Source organism: Cricetulus griseus, chromosome 3 (genome assembly GCF_003668045.3).
Source record: "Cricetulus griseus strain 17A/GY chromosome 3, alternate assembly CriGri-PICRH-1.0, whole genome shotgun sequence".
NCBI classification, from domain to species: Eukaryota; Metazoa; Chordata; class Mammalia; order Rodentia; family Cricetidae; genus Cricetulus; species Cricetulus griseus.
The window spans coordinates 86,881,536-86,904,458 of NC_048596.1; the positions used below are offsets into that span (position 1 = coordinate 86,881,536).

At 44.6% G+C, this 22,923-nt stretch overlaps 1 protein-coding gene across 1 annotated transcript in view; it reads right to left on the reverse strand.

Annotated features, from left to right (window-relative positions):
• Spon1 (spondin 1) overlaps positions 1–22,053 on the reverse strand; it is a 277,092-nt gene extending 255,039 nt beyond the window's left edge. The window contains exon 1 of the mRNA XM_027410130.2: positions 21,816–22,053. Within this exon, the coding sequence (XP_027265931.1) occupies positions 21,816–22,053 (238 nt within the window). The remainder of the gene's footprint in view (positions 1–21,815) is intronic.
• Between the last annotated feature and the right edge of the window lie 870 nt (positions 22,054–22,923).

Below are 22,923 nucleotides of genomic sequence, written 5' to 3' on the forward strand. Positions count from 1 at the left end.
TTATTGATTGTTTAATAAAGTTCTGCCAATGAAACGGCAAGTTAGACGGGACTAGGAGTCAAAGAGGATTCTGGGAAATGTAGTAGAGAAGTTGTGATCCAGGCAGGAAGTGACATAGCAAGGAGACTCACATTTAAAGAAGGAGAAACAGGAAGCGTCCCTCTTTTCCCCTCTGCTCTTCCTCTAGCAGCACAATGTGATCCACCGGCAAGGAGGGACGCCAATAAGGCATCCGATAAGATAAGTCTTGTAACATATATAGATTTATGATAATTAAGACCGAGCTAGCAGATGAGAAGTCCTAGTCATTGGCCAAGCAGCATTGTACCTAATACAAGTTTCTGTGCATTCATTTGGGGCTAACTCAGGCGGGCAGCTGGCGTAAAGCGCAGTGGGACTCAGGTGGCTTTTAGCAGATTTATCATAACACTATGAGACAATAAGCTAGTTACCAAAGCCCTGGATATGACTATAGTGGGCTTCAGGGAACCCAGCCTTCCATAGACAAGTGACTTCACAGCTACTGCCCCAGGATAAGCTCAAACTCCACAGGCCACGGGCTGCAAGTGTTCCAGACTCTGCCTCAGCAGCCCTGCCAATCACAGCCCCGCTGCCCACCTCCCTGCATTTGGTCCTGGGATTCACCCACTGCAGTTTCAGAAGAGCCCTGCCAGTCTACCCTACAGATGTCTTCTCATGTTCGTCATAGACTTGTTATATTCAAATTCCTCCATTTCCCCCAAACTCCAGAAACTGGGTAAATTTTCACCCTTTGTAAGATACTTCCTCTGACTTCACCATAAAGACCTGAACCTTTTTAAGAGTAAAATAGCTTGCAGGTCTCCCTAGATGGGGATGCTGCCCTGGGTATCTGGCTGATGCAGGTCCTCACAGACAATGGGCCTTGGGCCTTCACTATGCTTTGTCCCTTTGTCTGACATAAGAACTTCTGAGGCCAACAAGAATAAAGTCCAGAGAAGGATCCAGAAGACCAGTTTCTTCCCTGTTCCTGAAACAGTTGGTCCTAAAGTTTACAACACGAGAGCCATGCTTGCCAAACCCATCAAAATATAGCCCAGATGTGACAGCTGGAGCTGTGCATGTAGCCATAGCAGCCCCTGGCTGGGAAGGAAGACCGAGGTTAAAGTCTGCTGACAACTCTCCCAGGCCTTGGCTAAAGTCGTGAATCTCCAGAAAAAGTGACAAAACCTTGGGTTGTACAAAAAAAAAAAAAAAAAAAAAAAAAAGATACTGAAATTTTTTTCTAAAGGAAGCCAAGAAGTAAAACACAAACAAAAATAACAGATGGAAATTATTTTCTATAATTAATTTCAGTCTGTTTCTGTGAAAAGCACATGACCAAAAGCAACTTAAGAAGGGGGGGCTTATTTATTTTACACTTCGAGGTCGCAGTCCATCATTGAAGTTAATCAAGGTAGACCTGCTTGGTATTTCAAGCAGAATTACCTCTGACCAGGGAACTCACTCATAGCCTAGGAAATACAGCAGGAACCTTGGAGAAATGCTGCTTCTGGTGATATCTTGCTTGTACAAATAAAGCCTGTCTGAAGGTCAGAGAATGGAGCATGTCACTAGCTAACCATAGAGGTCTGGAGGTCTGTAAAGACAGATAGGAAGTGAACTGGCTCGACACAGACAGGAAGTGAGATGTCTGGGCAGAGAGAAGATATAAGAACTCCCTTCTACAACTGCTTACTGGCTAGCTTACAGGTTCCTGCTCCGTTAGCTTTCTTATACAGCCCAGGACCACAGTGGGCTATGGACCACCTACAGTGGGATGAGACTTCCTGAATCAATTAATAACTATGAAAATCGTCCCCCAAGACATGCTCACAGACTTTCTGGTCGAGGCAATTCCTCAAAGAAGGCTTTCCTCTCAAATGACTCCTGTTCTCAACCTATGGGTCACAACCCCTATGGCAAACCTCTATCTCCAAAAATATTTATATTACAATGTATAATGATACCAAAACCACAGTTATGAAGTAGCAACAAAAATAATTGTTTGGTTGGGGGGGTCACTACAACATGAGGAACAGTATTAAAGCATTGAAGCATTAGGAAGGTTGAGAACCACTGCTCTTGGCTGTATTAACGATTAAAGTTAAGGAAGACACATCCTTCCGAAAACCTTTTATTGCCAATGATAAAAGGGTAGTAAATAAAAGTATATATTAGAATACATATATATATTCACATATTCAAAGTATACACACATAGAATAGTACTAAAAATGTTTAAAATCCATAAATAGACATTTTATACATTGAATACAAGTTCTAAATTCACTGACCCAAGTAACCAGAAATTCTTGCATTGATCACTGGCTTTATATGATGTTGGCCTGATTTAACCCTTTCCACTTTGTAACTAGTCTTCTGATGTCCAGAGAAGAGAGATTTATTCAAGTTCATGCTATGCAAGGTGTCATCTGGAATCCAGGTGCTTTATCCCCTAGTCGAGGCATTTATCCTGACTGTAAACCACAATGATGATATCTGCACAAAGCTTCTAGAAGTCTGAGATTGCCTTCTGACCCAGTTCACAAGGAAGAGAAGACAATATCTGCCTCTGCTTTGTATAAACTATATTTCCAGACAGCTGTCTAAAAGCAATAAATGATTTTCACCCACTTTTGTGAGTGTGTGTGTGTTTGTATGTTTGTGTGTGTGTGTGTTGTGTGTGATTGCATGTGTGCATTGCATGAGGATGCACATGCCAGGGCATATAGAGAACAGAGTTTGGAGTCAGTGGGTGCTGGGAATCCAAACTCAGGTTCTTATGCTTGCTCAGAAAGTGACTTACCCACTGAGCTACCTCCCAGCCCTACATTTTATATCTTTTAAAAACAATTTTGAAGATTTGTGGGAAAGTAAATTTTTTTAAAGTTCCAAGACTGGAACTTAATGATTATTTTTAAGAAGTTCCTGGATTTTCTTCTTCCTCTCTGATAATTTGAACCCCTGAGACCTTGGGGCTAGAAAGATGGTTTGGTAGTTAAGAGAACTTGCTGCTCTTGCAAAGGACCCAAGTTGATTTCCCAGAACCCAATTGGGTGGCTCTAGTTCCAGGGATCTGACACCCCCTTCTGGCATGCAGTGCAGAAACATACAAGCAGGTGTTTGTATACATAAAATGAAATAAACAAAACTTTTAAAAAGGAAAAGGGGAATCATGAGACCTACCAGTTCTCGTGAATCTTAAAAATAGAAAGAAGTATCTAAGATGATGAAGACAATCTGGCAGCTATTTTCCCTTTGAGAAAAAGCCCATAGAAATCCCATCGTATTAAAGCTAAAAAGGGTTATAGCAGGCATGTTTTACCTAAAAATACCTACATCATTAGTATACCATCTACACTTACTTCCAAACATCAGTATGCAATGTAAATGCATGAGTACATATGATGTCTTTAAGATCATAGCTTGGCATATACTAGACTGAGGTGAACGGCAATACTTAGGGCTGGTGAGATGGCTCAGTGGGGTGCTGACTTCAAAAGCCTGATGACCTGAGTTTGATCCCTAGAACCTGTGTAAAGGTAGAAGACAAGAACTGACTCCACAAAGTTGTCCTCTGACCTCTACATGCATGTCATGACAAGCACATGCCTATATATACACATCACACACAAATAATAATAATAATAAAATAAAATATTTTAAAACAAAGAGTTCTTTTTTTAAAATAGTAGTAATTACTATGTTGCATGATAAGATTATCACACTACAATGAGCTTTGTGTTTTGTGTTTGTCTTCAGGCTTGTAAACCCTTCAAGGGCTAGAACCATATCTGGCTCAGTGTGGTGATCAGCACAAAGTGATAGACAACAAAGCCTACAGAACTAGTCTGCTAGATTCAGCATTGCCACAAATGTCAATACTCTTCAAACTGCTGTATAGATTTAGTGCAGTGTAAAATGAAAGTCTCAGTGTGTTGTGTGTGATATTGACAAGCTGCTTCTAAAAGTCATATGGAAATGCAAAGTGCTAAGAATATCCAAGACAACCTTGAGAAAGAAATACAAAGTTGTGAGCTTATTATTGCCAGATATGAAGACTTTCAGAGCTGTGGAAATTAAGCCAGTGCACTACAACAGGGAAAGAAAAGTGAGCCAATTAAACAGTGGAGGGATCAACAAAGTTCCAGAAAGCTGTGGGGACTATGGATGATAAGGAATGCCCAGCAGCAGAGAAAATCAATGGTTCAAGGAAAACCACATGTGGTCCTCACCACATCATACACAAAATACACCTACACAGGTTGTCATGTTGCATGTGAAAGCAAATGAGAAAGCTTTTAGGAGGTGGTATAAGATGATATGTAAATGACCCTTCCTGGTCAGAGCATTTGAAGAGGATGTAATAAAACATTGGTCATAAAGTCTAAAATGTATAAATGAGATGCTTCCAAACTTTTCTTATCAAAAGACACCATGAAAGGGGGAAAGGCCAGTCATGGTGTAAAATATATTTGTAATCCTATAGTATCTAACTGTCATCCAAAATATACAAAGTCTTGCTGATCAAGAAGAAAGATAACCCAACAGAAAGACAATAGGCAGATTGCATGAACTAATACTTGTTGAAGGTGCCTTGCTACCAAAAACCTGTGAAAAATTCTGAACCTCATCAGCCAACAGGGAAATACAAATTAAATTCACAATAAAATACTACTGCATAACTACCAGATTTACTAAATGTGAAGAATTAATACCAAATGTTGTTAACTGGAACTTTCACACATTGTTGATGAAAATGAAAAAATTAGCACATTTGCTGGAAAATTCTTCAGCACTTTGTTGAATCTGAACACACACATACCCGTGACCAAACTACACGACTCTGAAATGCATGCTTGTGAGCCCCAAAGACATTTGGAAGAATACTTGGAGTGATGTCACTTGAAGTATCATCTAACTAGAAACATCACTAAATTAGAATATATAAATGGTGACATAGTCGTGTAAGCAAATGTCTAAGGAAAATGAACCAATTGTGCTGTAAATGATGGCATAAAGGAATACAAATGGCAGGGCTGGGAGATGGTTTAGTCAGTAAATTGCTTGCCCTGCAGGCATGAGGACCTGGATTTGCACCTCCAGCACCCAAAAGCTGAGCACAGCAGCATACACTGTAACCAGCACTGGAATGCAGAGTCAGGTGGATCCCTGGAGCTCATTGGCTAGACAATCGGAATCAATGAGCTCTGGGTTTAGTTAGGAACTTTGTCTCAAAAAATAAGGTGGCAAGTGAAAGAGGAAGACATTGATATCATTCTTGGGCCTCAGTACACATGTGCACACACCCACATGAACACATACATATACTGCACACAAACATACAGTGAGATGAGATGGGTGGTAGAGAGGGATGGAGAAGGGGGAATACAAATAGTGTAGTTGCATTGGTGAATATTCATGTAAAAGTTCAAAATCAGGCACTCTCTGATACTGGGGTCAGATGTATAAGAAGAGGAGACAGAGAAATGTAGAGGGCACACAGATGTTACTACAGCCCTGGTCACGTCGCAGTTCTTCATGCAAATGCTGGCTACATGAATTTCTTCACCATGTGATAATCATTAAGTCATATGATGTGATTAAATATTTTCTGGTCCCAAATAGCCATCTCCTGTATGTTTATTTAGTACACTTGACAAGCTAGCTATAGGAACAGTTTCTTCGGCGGCTATATGCTACAAGCTAGTTATAAGCACAGTTTCCCTACAGCTTCTAGAAAACTAAGGCCAGACCCTCTCCTGTCTACTAAATATATCGCACAAGACAGAGGATCTGAAGGCTGAGCTGAACTCTGCATGTGGTTTCAGTCCATAATTGCCCCTGGAAATGGTAGTATTTCGAAGTTTGATTTGAAGGAAGTCAGGAGGCCCTACCCATCTGCTGGGCTCCATTAGACTTCTCCAGAAAGAAAGGCACAAATACACAGCACGTTCTGCATCTAAATAACAATCTTCTCTTTAATGACTCCCCCCAAGTGCCTCCCAAGAGAGGCCAGTAAGAGAGCCAAAATGTCGAGAAAAATGCTCACAAAGGATTAAAAATACAAAATGGGGGGGGGGGCTATTTGGAGTCATCCTGTGGGCACACACAGGGAACTGGTAAAGGGTAAAGATTCAGGATTAAAACTCCAGAGTTCCCGTTGGCTAATTATGAGACGGCTGGGAGGTACCTAACTGCCCTGTTCCTGCATTTAAAAAAAAAGGGGGGGGTGGGGGTGAGTGATGCTGCCTTTCTTACAGGAGTCTAAAGGTGAATTAATTTCCTGTTGATTATACTGACCAGCATCTATAACTGGATGAGGATGGTCAAGGAATACTGCATGCTGAGGGTGATGGTGGGGGGTGGTTATAGCCCTGGGGATGGAGAGAGACGGTGATGACGTGATGACTGTAATGGTAAGGGCCATAGTAGTGAGGACCATGATATTCAGCAGACTGATTAGCCCTCCATGAGTTGCTCTTCAGGGAAAATTATGTCAGCACCATCGAAGGACCACTGGGAGGGACCACAATGGGACAACTATCCCTGGGAGTGGTCTTCACAGTACCAAGTTAGAGAGTGATTTGGCTCAATCCTCACAATATACTGAACAGTCTTGTGGTCCACCATACTCATGTGTATGTGTGGGCTTTCGTGTTCCTTCCATTTCTATATAATAGAGCAACTTGTGCTTCTTGAATACCTCTAATTTAATATTAATTAAATACATATTTGTGAAATTATTTGATAAGCATATGCCTTCCCTAACAATCCAGAGGCTTGAGAACATAGACCTACTCTGCCTTTAACAACTGCATAGTTCTTTTCATTTTTCTATTATCTTATTATTCATTCATTCATTCATTTATTTGTTTTGTTTTTTTAAGACAGAATTTCTGTTTAACAGCTTTGGCTGTCCTGGAACTCACTCTGTAGGTAAGGCTGGCCTTGAGCTCAGAGATCTGCCTGCCTCTGCCTCCTGAGTGCTGGGATTAAGGGCTTATGCCACCACAACCCAGCTTCTGAATAGTTCTTGATGCATAGTAAGTGCTTCTTGAGTGAGTGAGTGAGTGAGTGAGTGAGTGAGTGAGTGAGTGAGTGAGTGAGTGAAGGCTCAATTGGCTTCATGCACATGTTGCTCGTTTCTGCTCTGGTCCAAAGTTCTTATGGCTCATGGTGTATAACACCAGCCTCCCTCATCCATTTGCTTTTGTTGTTGTTGTTGTTGTTGTTGTTGTTGTTGTTGTTGTTGTTGTTGTTGTTGTTGTTATTTTGCAGTGCTGGGCATCGAACCCAAGATGGATGGGGGATGGTTAGTAGACACCCCCTAGCCTCACCCTTTATTTACTGAGTACCTGCTCTCATCCCACACCCACATTTCTGAAGAAAAAAGTCATGGCCTCTGCCTTCTAGCAACACATCATCTAATCTCTGGGAGGAAAAATGCCTAAGCTGATATTCTTGATCATGTACAATTGATATGAGGGTATGAAAATGGGCTCTGTGATCTCAGAGAAGGAAGTGTCAGCGTCTACTTCACGTGCAGTGAAGGAGGCTTTAAAATGGAGGAGGCATCTGGGCTGCATGGTCAATGAAGAACAGGGGTCTGTCCAGCAGAGAGAAGGAACACCATCTCGGAAGCAAGGAAGGTATGTGCGCTAGCCTCGGCTCTGGAAACCACTGGGCTGGCCCAGATGGACTCACCTATGATACCAAGATTGATGGCCTGTGTGGGACCCAGTTGTGGAACTGGAAACTGGATGTTCCACACTTCTTGAAAGTCTGCTGACCCCTTGTCTCCACTGAACAGATTGACCACAGACTTCTGTTATCCTAACAACCTGAACCTCCTACCACCCTGTAAAATTTTGCTTACTGCAGCCTCTTTGCCTGGGATAGTTCCTTTTTCCGTAATGCTCTCCCTTCCAACTGAGGCACCCTACAAACCCCCAAACTCCTTTTGGGCAGGGCTGCATTCCCTTCTCTTGGGGACAGCCTGGCAGTTTGTACCCTGAATAAAGCTTTGCCTTTGAGTGTGAGTGAGGCTCTGGTGGTTTGTTTCTCTTGTTAAGCCACATAAAAACCAGAACTAATTCTGGATCTTCTATGTTGCAGAATTAGCCACAGGGGCTGGATGAGAGAGACAAGCAGGATGCAAATGGTTGGAGACCTTCTAGGCTTTGTTACGAAGTTTGGATACCATTCTGGAGATGTTAAGAAGCACTGGGGGGTCTGTGCTGGGAAGCCCCTTCAGATTTATAGTTCAGGAAGGCTAGAGGCTGTATGCTTACTGATTATACTCCTCCTCCAAAAGCTACATCGGTGGGAAGAGGTTCTCTGGCCTGCCTTATTTTTTGTTTGTTTGTCTTTGTTTTTTAATGAGGCTATCTCACATGGAAGTCTGGCCTCAAACCACCATCCAGAGCAGAGTTCTCCATCCTTTGATATAGCTACCTTGTGTATACTCTCACAGCACCTAATTCCCAAAGAGCTTTCTGGATCACATGCCAACAGTCAGACAAAATGATTCCATCACCCTCCTACATGCTCTCTAGAGTCTCAGAATCAGAACTCCAGATTCCCAGTCTTGTGGCTCCATCCAGAATCAGGTCCCAGCATCACTGTATGCCCAGTTCCCAGCCATTCTCACACTCTGTGTTACTGAGGTGCCTGGGACTTCATGTCACAGCTTCAACCACGATGGACCTCAGCTTCTCTCTAAACTTATACTGTGGGCTCATAAAGCAGACCACTGAACAGTAAGTCAGCCACAGGAGTGAGGTACTACCCCATCTGCCTGACTTGAGGAGTTCCAGGAAGTTGAGGTCATATGCTTCGTTAAGAAATTTGGCACCGTTCTCTACCCACCCTATTAGGACAGAGCTGCTAGGAAGGGGTCAGTGGGCAGGAAGCCTGGGCTAGTAAACTAGAGCAAAAAGTGTGGCTGGTGGGGTTGGGTTGTACTGTTTCTTTAAATTCCCTTTGTCAGCCAATATTCTCAGTATTTCTAGGCAGAGATGAATGCCCCTCCCCCATAACTCTAAAAATAAAAGACCCAGAGACTGATATTGGGGTCCAAACTTCAAGCTGATGATCAGAAAAGCAAAGCACCTGGACACTAGCTCTCACCTGAAGCTCAGGCTGAAAGGGCTGATCCACACAGGAGTTCTTCACCAAGCCTCAAACTGCTGCTTCTCTTCAGCATGTTTGGAGAATCCCGAGACTTCAATGTCTTCCTAGCCTTCCTGATACTGAGTCTTCCTATATTCAGTGTGGCTGGAGAATCAATGCCTTCTACTGAATACTGAAGACCCTGCTTCTATCATTTATACCCCTCTGCTACCAGGTTTAAAGGTGTGTGATCTGTTACTCTTTTAGACTGATTCAATATTGTGTATCCCCTGGTGGCCATGAACTCACAGAGATCCATCTACCTCTTAATCCTGAGTCCTAGGATTAAAGGTGTGTACCACCACCTCCTAGATTCTGGCTGCTGGGATTAAAGGTGTGTGCATGCCTTCTATAGCTTGTGGCTGACTTTGCTTTCTGAATTCTCAGGCAAGCTTTATTAAATCATAAATAATATATCACCATACACACCCCCATTCTAGATGAGTTCCAAATGAGATTGTGCACCCTTAAAATTGTAAAGGTCATCTTTACACAACAGAAGTAGCTAAAAGGCCAAATTCTCCTCTTTATTTTGTACATCTTCAGGCAGAGCACTTAACTTTTCTTTCTCCCAGTTTTCTTATGTGTAAACTAGCTGAAATATTGCATATCTTGTGTTGTCATTAGGCTAGCTAATGACTTCATAATCATAAGCCCATAAAATGTTTGCTAAATCAATAAAATACATTAAAAAAATAAATCAGTGTCCTCCATGAAATTGGGATCATAATTATCAGCTTGTGGATTTGTTGCAAGGATTAGAGGAGGTAATGAGTATGAATCACAAGCAATGTCACAATGAAGGCTAATTCTCCTCCCCATGTGTCACCTCCTTACGGTATAGCTTAGAGCCAGATGGAAACCCTGAGCTGAAACAACATGCTCACCAAATGAGAAAGCATGGTGCTAGACTGTGGACCTTGAATGTCCCCCAAAGGCCTATGTGTTGGGGGTGTGGAGGGGAGGGGATGGAATTTTTGGAGGTTGGGCCCAGTGGGAGGAAGTTCATTTATTAGGATTATGCTCTTATAGACAATATGGAAACTCTGGGTTCTCTCCCTCCCTCCCTTCCTCCCTCCCTCCCTCCCTCCCTTTCTCCCTCCCTCCCTCCCTCCTATTGTTATGAAGTAAATAAGACTCCTCAGTTGACATATTCTCCCACCATGATGTACTGCGTTGCCACAAGCCCAGACAGGCAGAGCCACTTGGCCATGGACTGAAGTTAGCCAACATCTCTTCTAGAAAGTTGACTGTCTCATACGCCATATTGCCACTGTATAATAAGGCTGACTCCCACAAATGGGAAATCCTCCTGAGAGATTAGCCATATGTCAGACATTACAGATGAAGGAAGGAAGCTGAAGAGGACTCCTATGGCTCCTTCTATTCTAACCTTGTGGCCAACCCCTAACCATGTGTCTTCCTCTTTTGAGGGACAGAGCCCAGATCCAGGCTGCCTCTCTCTGTGCCCTAGTCCCCTGGGCATGTGACCCACAAAAACTAATCAGAGTCTATGTCCCTGGGATGTTTCAGCTTGGAGTTAGAGGGCAGGAGATTTTCTTTTAGACACAGAACTAGCTGAGGGACTCTTCACTGAAGGTTGTTGGCAGATATCCTCTCTGTCATTTGGAGAAAAGTTATAATACTTCAGAAATATAAAAATGATGAAGACAACACAGAAGTACAACTAATAGATAAGGAATGGAAAGGGCAAAGCAAAACTGGTAGAAAGAAGGAAAACATGGATGGGGAAAGTGGTGGGTAATGAGTATGTTTGAGCTCCCAGATCCATTAATGCCTGAAGCAAGACCCAAATCTGGGCTTCCCAAATATGGGAATCATTGTGCTCCATTCTTTGCCCCAGTTAGTTTGATCTTGTCCCTATTGGTTTCAATGAAAAACACACTGGCTAACATTTTTTGTTTTGTTTTGTTTTTCGGGACGGGGTTTCTGTGTGGCTTTGGAGCCTATCCTGACTCTCACTCTGTAGACCAGGCTGACCTTGAACTCACAGAGATCTGCCTGCCTCTGCTTTCTGAGTACTGGGATAAAAGGCATGCACCACAAACGGCCAAACCACTGGCTAATTTTGAAGCAAAGAAATCAACAACTCTGCATGGACCATAAGAATCACCAGCAGTCTGTGTTAGTTAGTCCCTGTCACTATGACAAAATACCCGAGTGAAACCAATGAAAGGAGGAAAGATTCTGTTCATGGCTTCAGGGGATTCCGTCCATCTGCATTAGTTAGCCCCATTGCTTTTAAGCACAAGGCAAGGGGAAAGCATCATGGGAGAACGTCATGGGCGAAGAAGCTGTTCACCTCAGGGCCACTAGGAAGCAGGGAGTGGAGGGAGAGGAGACATAAATAAGGTAGACTCTTCAACTTTGAAGATCCCCTATGGAATGCCTTACCCTCCCTGGGGAGCCAACAGAGGATGGCATAGGGGGCTAGTGTTGGACAGGGGAGGAGGGGAGGGAGAGCGAACTGGGATTGACATGTAAAACAAGCTTGTTTCTAATTTAAGTAAAAAATAGAAAGAGAAAAAAAAGATAGACTCTTCAAAAGCATGTATCCAATGCCTACTTCATCTGACCAACTGTGAGACTGAATTTTGACAGAACCTAGAGCCACCTGAGCAGAGAGTCTCAGCAAGGAATTGTCTAGATGGTTGGCCAATGAGCATGTCTGTGAGGATTGTCTTTAGCTAATGTGCATGAAGATCCAGCCACAAAGTAGACAACACTGTTTCCTGGTTACATGCACACATGCATTCTCTCTCTGCTTTTGAATGTCATGTGACTAGCTTCCTTGGCTTCTCACAATGATTTAGACCTGTAATCTAAATAAACTTTTCTCCCCTAAGGTTTTTGGGGTCCTTTGGAGGGGGGGATCCAGGGTATTTTATCATAGCAACAGAAATGCAACTAGAACACAGGCCTATCTATGATGTCATTAAGTCATGAGTCCATCATTGGATCAATCACTAGTTAGGTCAGAGTCTTCATGGTCCAATTACCTCCTCAAAGTCCATCAGTTGTTAATCAAGCCTTAATTCATAAAACTTCAAGGACATTTTAGAGTTATGCCATAAGACTTAAGAAACTGTATTCATAAATTGGGGTGGCCAACATTTAGTTAATAAATGGCTTTGGGATGACAACAGGATGTTTGCTTCCAAATGCTAAGCTAGATGTAGCTTTAAGGAAAGACCTTACAGGGTGGCTGGAGCTTTGCCCTAACCTCCTCGCCTGCACAAGATTCTGACGAACTACTTAGATAAAGGTTTATTGGGCCTGTTTGTAAGAACTGTGACTAATCTACAATAACATTATGTAGATAAACTCCCCTGTGACCGAATCAAGATTCCATAAATGATTGACCAGAAATCATAGTGGAAATTCAATGGGAATGCATATCAAATATGTTCAGGGTGGGGGTGGAGGACACATGCCTATAATCTCAGTACTGAGGCTGAGGGCTGAGGCAAAGATTCCTGAGTTGGAGGCTGGCCTAAGTTTATAGAGCAAGGTATTGTCTCAATCTCCTCTCCAAGCAGACAGACCAGTTACACCAACATAGATTAATCTATCAATCCGTTTTCTCTTATTATAGCATAGTAGCAGAGGCAATTAGTAAAGAAACCAGTCATTTTCACTCATAGTTCTGGGGATATAGTCTAGGGTTTCATGGTCCCCTGGTTTGGGGACTGCTGTGAGAGTACTCCATTATGGCAAGGTCAGGTGGTGAGGAAAACTGCTTAGAGCTTGAAGTAAGAAGTAGGGAGAGAGTAAGACCATGGAGTCATGACACACCATCATCCTTAAGACCCGATCTCCCAAAAGGCCACAGTATCTTCCTACACCAGCATCCTGGAGACCAAGCCTGGAATAGACCTAAGGAGGCTATCATCCACATGTGAGTAAACCATCACAGTTAGGAAAGGCAGCGAGCGTCCCAGAAAATTGCTAACATCTGAGTTGGCTGCACACTGAGGGTGATTCCAGAGCACAACCAGGCTGCCAAGAAAGCAAACACAAGCCCTGGCAAGCTCACACATGCACAGTGTCCGGGACAAGAAGAAAATAATTCTGTCCCTATCAGAGCACATCTGGAGTACAAAGTACAGGAAGAAATGTCTCCTATAGGGATGGTTGAAGAGATAGGGCATGGCGTTTTAGTCAGAAGAGGAGCCAGGGCAAAGAGCTATTTAGCCATATGCACCTCACAGGCTGACATATGGCCAAGGAAACACCTTATTTTGTGTGATTTCAAAGACCAGAAACTCAGAAATGTTTGCAAGGTCCATGGGAGGCAGCAGAGAAGAAATATGGGGTCAACGTAGCTCTGGCTTCACCAGTCTGTGGGTATTACTGCCCAAAGGGGCTCACGGTTCCTCTCTGTACTCTTTCCACATTGCCAAGACAGAGGAATGACAAAATTGTGCCAGACCTGAGGGCATTTCAGAGGTGCCAGTTTCATGTTACTTTAGTGTAATTCCAGAAGCAACTAGCATATAAAGAAAAAGGGTATCACTCAGAAACAGGATGGGGCAATGGTGTGAGGTACTGAGACTGAAGGTGACAGGTGGTGTTGGGGAAGCATAGAAAAGGGGACACTTCCCTTAAAAGAACAGATATAGTCTTGGAATCCAGTTCTTAGTTTGCCAATCTCTATAGATGGCAGGATAACTCACCTTAACAATCTGTGTTTGGGCTTGAGTATCTGCCTCCCAAGCCCAAGTGTAAGCCAGTAGCCTTCCCTCCACCCGTTGCCTGCTGTTGCCCTGCTGCTCACTTCTGCATCCACCTGCTTTCTTTCACCTGCTCACCACCACCTTGTCCACCTGTCCACCGCCCATCCGCCTGTCACCCATCCCAGCCTCTGCCCCAGGGCGATGGCTGGCCTTTCTCTCTGCTGCCACCATCTGGACGGCCTTGACTTCTTCCCGTGCTATTCACCGCCGCTCACATTTCTGGCAGAGAGACATGATCTCTCTCTAGCCCATGCAATAAGGAGGGGAAGGTGCGGACCTTTGGGTTTAAATAGCACCTTTCCCCTCAGCAAATAATGATTTAGTGCCTGCCGTCCTTACACGATTCTGGGTACTGGAGATAAAATAAGAAAGACAAAGGCTTTGCTCTCATACAGCTTGTATTCTAGATGGAGGAGGCAGATGATAAACAAGATAATTTCAGAGAGAGCTGAAGGGATGAGAAAGAAATAAATCAGGTGGGGCGGAACCCAACGGGAAAAATAAAGTGGTGGTCAGAGAAGACTTTTTATAGAAGCGACTTAATACACAAGGACTTCGAGAGAAGGAATCAGTCATGTGGAGGTCTGGGAACACACACTGTCCCTAGAGGCCCCCCATTGGCTTGCAGAGAGTAATTAGGAAAGCACCCCCCCCCCCGGACAAGAAGAGAAGCGGGATTGCATGTGTGTGTGTGTGTGTGTGTGTGTGTGTGTGTGTGTGTGTGTGTGTGTTCGCGCGCGCGTGGCCGGAGGGGCGGGACAGTGTCTGTGTGTGTGTGCTGCCTTTAGCACCTGGACTTTATTTTCAACTGGGTCCGCTTCTGACTCCACCCACTTTCCCAAACTGCACATGATGGCGGGATGATGGGTTCTTGAAAGTCTGCCCCCTTCTCTTTCACACAATTCTTTAAAACAGATTTGTAAGCCCCTAACCCACAGTGGCTTCCCCCCGCCCCAGCCCCGCTAGGCCAACGCAAAGGGCTAGCCACAGGAAATTTCTCTAGACATCTCAGTAGTTTTGGCATCTTGTGTACGTGGAGCTAACTTACAAAAGGCTTCTGGGGTGAGTAGCTCCATTCCTGGCCTTGTCCGCTCAGAACCTCAGCTAAAATCTGTTGTGAAGATGGGACATTTTATGCCAACAAAAACTTTCTGGCATCTCAAAGAGTTTTTGTGAGACCTCAGCTGTAAGTGTTCCAAAGTAAGTGAGTTAGAGAAAGAGATGGGAGGGTTGGGGGAGGGGGGCATCGCATCAAGTGATTCCAGGCACTTCCTACTCCATTTACTGCATACTTGCCAGAATACCACGTGGCCTCAGTTTCCCTACTCAGTCACATGGTGGGGGCTTCCTACCTGCCTGCCAGTATTTAAGGAGGAGAGACCAACAGTTTTCTCTGCTACCTGGCTGAAGAAGTAGAGCTGTCTTCCCAACGCTGGAGGGAGAATAGCTCTGGACTTATCGAGAGATGCCAACTTGCTTCTATTCCTGCTAATGGAAATACCTGGAGGGGCACATAAATCAGGCCAGATTGGAGCCGCTCTCCGTGTTGTATGTGATGCACAGTTTCAGGGGATCTTGAAGGGATAATTTTGACTTATACGATTTAGACTTTCCATCTGCCCCTCGAATCTCAGCCTCGGGAAGGATAGGTATTCATTGCACTCAAATTATTTTGTTCATTCTCATTCTGAATGTCTACTGTGGTGCCTTTTTCTTTTCTCTTCCCAAACATGCCCATCGCTTTCTTGTTCTTTTCACTTCTTCCTTCCTTCCTTTCTTTTTTTTCCTTTGCTGATTCCTCCTTTGTTGAGGGAAAAGTAAGATATACTTACATAAAGACAACATTTTAATATACACAGACACACACAAATCACTCACACATACTTACATGTACACATCCAACATCCCTTTCTTTGCCAATGGATTAAGCAGTAATATCAGCCACTTGAATTCCACCTAGGAGACCCTTCACTGAACCAGAGAACATGGAAGGAATATGACTGTCATTAAAAACATGGGGCAGGGCTGAGCTATTCAGAGCAGTGGCTGCTCTCTCAAATGACCTGGGCTTGGTTTCTAGCATCCCCATGGCAGCTCACAACTGTCTATAACTACAGTTCCAGAGGATCAAATGCCCTCTTCTGGCCCCGACAGGCACTGCGTGCACATGGTACACAGACATATTCAGGCAAAACACTCAAACACAAAAGGTTTCTTTAAAAAACATTTTTTAAGAAAATGGAACAGTCTCAAATTGTTCCCCTAAATCTATTTCTCTTTCATCTTAAAAAAATACCCTCTCAACTATTAGCAGGATGTATGTCCTCAAAACTCAATGCTATATTTCCCAGAATCCCTTACAGCTGAGTGTGGGAGCATGTCTAGAAGGGCTAGATACAATTTCAGAGACACACATTAAACTAAAGCTGTCCTCTATTTCTAGGCCTCTCCTCAGCACTATTGTGACAGATGGAGTTTGGCTATGAGAACAAGTTGGCTACAGTGATCCCTGGAGAGTGCTGTCCAATGAAACAACCTGAGACCCCATGAACTTGATTGTGTTAGCCAGTATCTAATAGAAAGAAACAAATGTAAAATGGTTGATATTAATTTTAGCAACATATTTTATTTAACCTAACATATATAATGTCTATTTCAAAATGGAATCCATTTGAAAATTGGTAATAAGAGCTGTTCTCTTTTTTCCACATGAATTCTTCAATAACATTACAGTGCATCTCATTTCAGACTAGGCACACTTCAAGTATACAATGGTCTTGCTTTCACTAGCAGCTACCTAGTTGGATAACAGGATCCTAGAAGAGGGCAGAGCAACAAGGCTGAAGGAACCTGGGTTCCCGGGTGATGTTATGAAGGTCCATCATGTCTGGCCTCCTATTTATCTTGCATGAAACAAATCATTTGGGGTCCCTTCAGAATGAGCTTATATTAGCCTATATCTTGACTAACCTAAGCATTCCCCCCATAGAAATTGATCTTGATATATATCTTGTATTCTGTAAAGAATACAAATGGGGAGTGTGGTAGCAAAATTCTCTTGATCTTAGCTCCTGTGTGTGGACATATCATCCTAGCCTAGAGTTCCAGCTGAGAGTCAGCTGTGATGGAACAACAACTTACCTGGACATGAGAAAGCACTCAAATTGGAAAACTTTAATTAGCTATGCCTTGTTTTATATGTTCTGGTGTTTTCCCTTTGCCTGACATGCAAAAGCAATAAGCAGTCTCCACAACCATCGGGCATCAGTCTTGAGGCAGCTTTTGAATTGTGTTTTCCCTTTTGAGTTTTCCAGACAGGATCTCACTATGTATGTCAAGTTGACCTCAAGCTCGTGATCCTCCTGCCTCAGCTTTCTGATGGGATGGTAGCATGTACACAACCAACTTTGGCAGTCTTTTTGTTTTTATTATTGATTTGAACTAAATATTTATTAAAAGGGGTAATAATTTAAAATCACATAATAAAAGAAAAAAGAATAGTACAAGAAAGGAAGAAAGATGGGAATGCTTGTTTTGTTTTGTTTTTTAAAAAAGCAAGCCAAAACAAAAGAAACTGTTTATTTAAAAGGTATTTCCCGGCTTCAGTTTCTCAGCTCCTACATATGTTAGGCTCAAACATAAGCGTTTGCAAACATGCTATAAAGCAACTGCATGTGGATGAAACAGTTCATCAAGTTACGTTTTGTTTCCCCATCCACTTTATTCCTGCCTTCCTGTGAAGGGAATCTGTTAAAAACCTACAAAGCCCTTTGTGCTCTAGACTGAATCTTTGCTTATGGGGAAATGCAATATTAAAGTCTATAAGAAGCAAAAGCAGGAAGCCTCCAGTCCTTATTCTTCTGTGTCTGTAGTGTGATTTGCTTGATTTGTCAACCCTGTTCCCTTTCAAGGAAGTCTCACTACCCAGAAGGCTGGGGCTAGTTTGGTAAAGAGCGTCTACTCCCAAATCAGTTTATGGGTTGGCAGAGAAGATTGGAAAGAGTACAGATTGAAGGGTGGTATAGAGCCAAGACTGGCTCCTAATTTGTAGCTATGTGACTGTGAGTCAGGACCCCCGGCCTCTCTGATGCTAAGTCTCAACTATAAAATGGGAATAGAATAAACTGTCTCACAGGACTGTGAGGAAAAAAAGAGCTGAGTGGGGGAAATGTAGCACAATGTATTTTCTGGTGTCATGGCAAGCATATTTTTTTAAACTTCCAAATGAATCCTCTCATATGTGTATTTATATGTGCACACACACAAACATATATATTACACCCAGTGTGTGCTGACTTCTTTTGACTCTTCTTTCCAGTTCTCATAATGCTTTGGGGGTGCCCTCCCCCTCAAATTCTCTCACTTTACAGGCATGGAAACTGTTGTTCAGAGACATGTAGTGGATTGCCTGTGGTCGCACAGTGACTATGAAGTCAAACAGAAATCCAAAACTAAGTCATGCATCATGAAATCCCATGCTTTCTCTAGTAGGTTGAGGTGCCTACTCCCACTAGCAGTGTGTGTCCTAAACTGGGACAAAGAAGAAAGCGCAAAGCTGCTTTGGAGGTCTCCAAACCTCCGGGTTTAAATAAATCCCCCAATTATGCCCACAGTTGGACCGGCTTTTGAAATCTCTTGAACATTCTTTTCCCATCAAGTTCCTTGAAATTTCCCTCTAAAGAGCATCTAGGAAAAGACACTCTCATTAGCCAGGGTCTGACTTTATTTTCCCAATAAACAGACCTTCGCTCAGACAAAAGAGCCTCTTTTATTTTCAATCAATTCGTGAACATTTCAGCTGATTTCCTGCTATTTGGCTTGAAATTGTGATCTGGGAAAGGCTGGCCCTGCAAATTGTCGCCCTAGAAGAGAAGCCCCTGGAGTATCCTCAACTTGTTATTTTTAATCACTGTAATCGCCTTTCAAAGGAGGCTCTGGCCAGAAACAGAGTGGGTCTTTCAGGGCTTTCTAAAGCACAATTATGGCAGTGGGGTGGGGGCGGCTAGAGAAAGGGGGGAGAGAGGGGGTAGAGAACAGGGGTGGGAGAGAAAAGGAAGTCAGTACAGCACTAGCAAGTTGGAAAAGGCTGAATAACTGTCCCAACTGCACCCAGGCTGTGGGGAAGAAGCCCCATGATTCAACTGATTAAAATAGGGACCTTTTATTCAAGACTAGAATAGCCAAGGGCTATCATCAGGCTGGGGGGGGGGCACAACAGAACACAGATGCTACTGGGTGATAAACTGAAATAAAGGGCAAAGATTGGAGGCAGGAAAAGGACTCATTGACTCCAAGGATGGTGATGGACGTTAAATCAGAAAAAATAAATAAATAAAAAGCAAACAGAGAACCAGGAATGTTAAGGTCTGTAAACCTAAGTCAAGTCACCTTGGAGAACACCCTAAATTTACTTTTAATGTGATATTGTAAGGAAGTATAAGCTGATGGAAAATGTCACAAACTAAGCTGGTGCATTTTCTTCATAGCTCTAAATCTGTTGTGTTAATTACAGAATGCTTACCCAGGAGACCTTATCATGGCTCTCCCAAGGTCTTCCTTTTAAGATATCCTGGCCATTGAAGGGAGAAAAGATAGTATTCCCACCTAAAGCCTGAGCAGGTATCACCATATTCTAAAGTCTAACAGTATCGGCTAAAGAGTCCAGGTCCCTCCTCTGACCTGGTCTCAAGTCATCCCTTCTAAGCCTTGGCTAGTTCAGGAATGACCCTGGCAATGCGATTATGGAATGTACCCCCTCTCAGTGCTGCAGTGAGCATTCAGCCAAACAGAAGGACAAGGACAGATATTAGAAGGGACTCCGGGATGCCCATGCTTAGCCAAAATCACACCACACCTCTCTCTCTCTCTCTCTCTCTCTCTCTCTCTCTCTCTCTCTCTCTCTCTTTTCTTGGTTTAAATTAAGATTAGTCATAGACAAGGCCCCTATTATGGAGAAATCACCATTTACTCATTCATTAAATTAATTCACAAGGATCCAGAAAAGGGCAGCCATTTGTTTGTTCACTGGTAGTTGGACTGGAGGAGTGTTGACAAACTTTTAAAGCAGAACAGTGCACACACAGGAAACAATGAGCCTAGACAAAACCCCTCCACTTTTAAGCCTATAAAGAAAAGTCTCATACCCTTACCAGACTAATGAGTATTTGGGAATCTTGTCCCTCATACACACTCACCTTTGTTTGAATAAATGGCTCCCCCACCCCACTCCCAGCTAGGAAATAGGCTCAGGGAAATTAAATGGCTTGCACAAAGTCATAGAGCTACCAAACCCAAATCCCCTTCATTCCTTTCTCTGCTGTTTCCCCAGTGAACTCCGACTTGTGTTTAGTGGGCCCAAAAGGCAAATGAGATTTTTCTCTTTTGGCTGATCTTCCCAGGTTTGCAGAGTACCTGCTTGTCCCACACATCCCAGGTCCAAGACTCCTCCCACCAAGCTGCTACTCTCTCCCTGGCTGGGCACTGTGTTTTTTACCCAGCACCTTTCTTTCTGGATAAAGAAGGATCTTGTAGATTCCCTGAGGATCAAGGCAGATCCTGGCCATGGGCTGAGGGCACTAATGTGTGCAAGGAGCCCAGAGCATGACTGGGTAGCTTAGAGTGCAGAAAAAACAGGTCCACAGGCCCAGAGAAAGAGAAGCAGCTTTCTGGGGAGTGGTCCCTGGTGCCTGAACAACTGGCACTGCCCCAAACTTCTTCCCAGTGCTCCCAACCATTTCCTCTTGACTCTGGGGGAAGGAGGACCAGAAAGGTAGCAGCTGGAAGCCCAGTTGTCTCACCAAGTGCTCCCAATGGCCTGCTCTTCCCCATGAGGCACTATGGTAAAGTGCCCTGGCAGAACCCCAGATAAAATCAAGTAAGTTTGCCCTGTGTCCCGCCTGGGGACAGGCAGCTAACGGTTAGTTATAGAAAAGATATCTGGGCGCATAGAGACCTACTGAGCAGGAAGGCAGTGAAGCATGAGGATGGAGTAGGATGTCTTGGAGTCTTCGGGTGAGTGCGGACCTAGCTACTGGTCATGCCAGAAATCGCCCACCTGCTTGTATACCCCTTCCCCGTACCTTGAGCCCTGATCTCCACTGATCTGCACAAAGCTAGGCATCTCCAGCTCTCACAGTTCCCAAGCTGCCAGAGTTAAGGTTCCACCACATTCAAGGAGTCTTGGGAACCCTGTGTCTCTTTTAGGTCACCAAGGCCACCTTCCATTGACAGACTACCTGGGATTCTTTGAGGACCCTATTTTCATTAGAACCTGTCCTGGAAATTTAAGGGTCTCTTGGTCTCCTGGGACATAAGAGAGTAATTTGGGAATCTTTCTGTGGTGCCTTCGAGTTACTCCTCCCTGCACCTTAAGACTGGTTAGGGACTCCTTCAGGGAGTCCCTTTCTACTTGATCCAAAAGCTGGTTTCTCTCCTTCAAGGATGGAAGCTGCTGACAGAGCTGCCCTGCCTGGGACCCACCTGAGGGTACCCTCTTCCCCAGAGAGTGATCTGGAGAAAGGCGGGTATACTTCACTCCAGCCAGCAGCTGGAGTGGAAGCCGGGCTCCTTCCCAGTCAGGCTGGTGTGGTGTGTGGCTGGCTATATTCCCCGCCCAGGAACAGCACGTTGAAGACCCGGGCTGTCTCTTCTGCCCGCGGCCCCCGCGACCGTCCCTTCTTTCCCCAACGCTGGCTTGATGGGTACAGAGCTGGCAGCTAAGGGGCTCAGAGCAGCCAGGACACAGCCCTGGGCTGGGATGCACAGGGACTGGAGCGCCCTGGGACTGCGCTCCAGGCTCCAGCCCTGCTCTGGTCAGTGCCCTAGGGGGTTCTGGATCCCGTGTCCCCAACAGCACTCGACTTACCGCGGTAGCTGCTTCCTGGCTTATAGAACTCAGGGTCGCCTTCCACGCGGAGGCTGAACTCTGTGTATCCCTCACGCCTTGTGCCCTGGGCGCGCAAGATGCGGCTGCAGTAGCCCTCCGACTTGGACACTTTGTCCAGGGTCTCATCTGAAAAAGCCAGTGCTACGGCCAGGGGCAGAGCCAGGGCCAGCAGCGCAGGACCCCGGCTAAGCCTCAGGGGCGCAGGAGACAGCCTCATCCTCGAGGGCCCCCCAAGTTTGTGCTGATGTTGTAGATCCTCGTCAGGACACTCCTGCCCCAAGTGATGCGGGCGGCAGAGGCGAAACCTGGAGGAGCCCGGGTGGCACTGGCGGTGGGGAGACCGAGCCCGCCTCGCTTTGGCGGCTGCAGAGCTGCGCTGCTCTGAGCCGAGCCGAGCGAGCGGAGCCGAGGGGCGGGCGGTGGCGAAGGAGCGCGAAGAGGGAGGGCTGGTTGCGCCTGGGTCCCCCAGCGCAGCGCTGTTTTGTTTCTGAGCTGGCGATTAGCGGGCGCTCCGCTGTTTGTTTTGCGAAGCTGGATTCCCAGAGTCTGGTGGGAGAGAGCAGGGGTATGCAGACACGTGCAGGCTCAATTTACTCTGCCACCAAAAAGGCTGCTTCTTCAGCTCCCAGCTATACCCTTGGTCCTGTGGACTACAGTGCTCTGAGGAGGGAAAGCCTGACAACTAACTTTTGTTGCACACCTAGTCTGTGCAAGGCTGCACTGCTGCAAGGTTTCCCCGGATCAGTCCACTACGTGCACTATCGCCATACACTATAATCACTTACTTAAGACAATCAGATCGCTGCGGGCCACCTTCGCTGTCCTGGCCTGATACTTCATTGCTCTTCCCAAGCCACTTTAAAACATGTCATGCTGGGAGGACCAGCAAGGAGCCCAGGATCTAACCTGGCACAGTTTTGGAGATCTGTAACAATGTTTCTTTAAAGGCAGAAGGGGAAAAAGTTTACGCTGAAGAAAATGTTTTGCTATATATTAGTTTATTTATCGGTATATCTATGCAATCACAAACTGTGACGGTTTAAGGAGGAAGATGCCTACAAAAACAAGTGTCTACTGCTTAGGACGT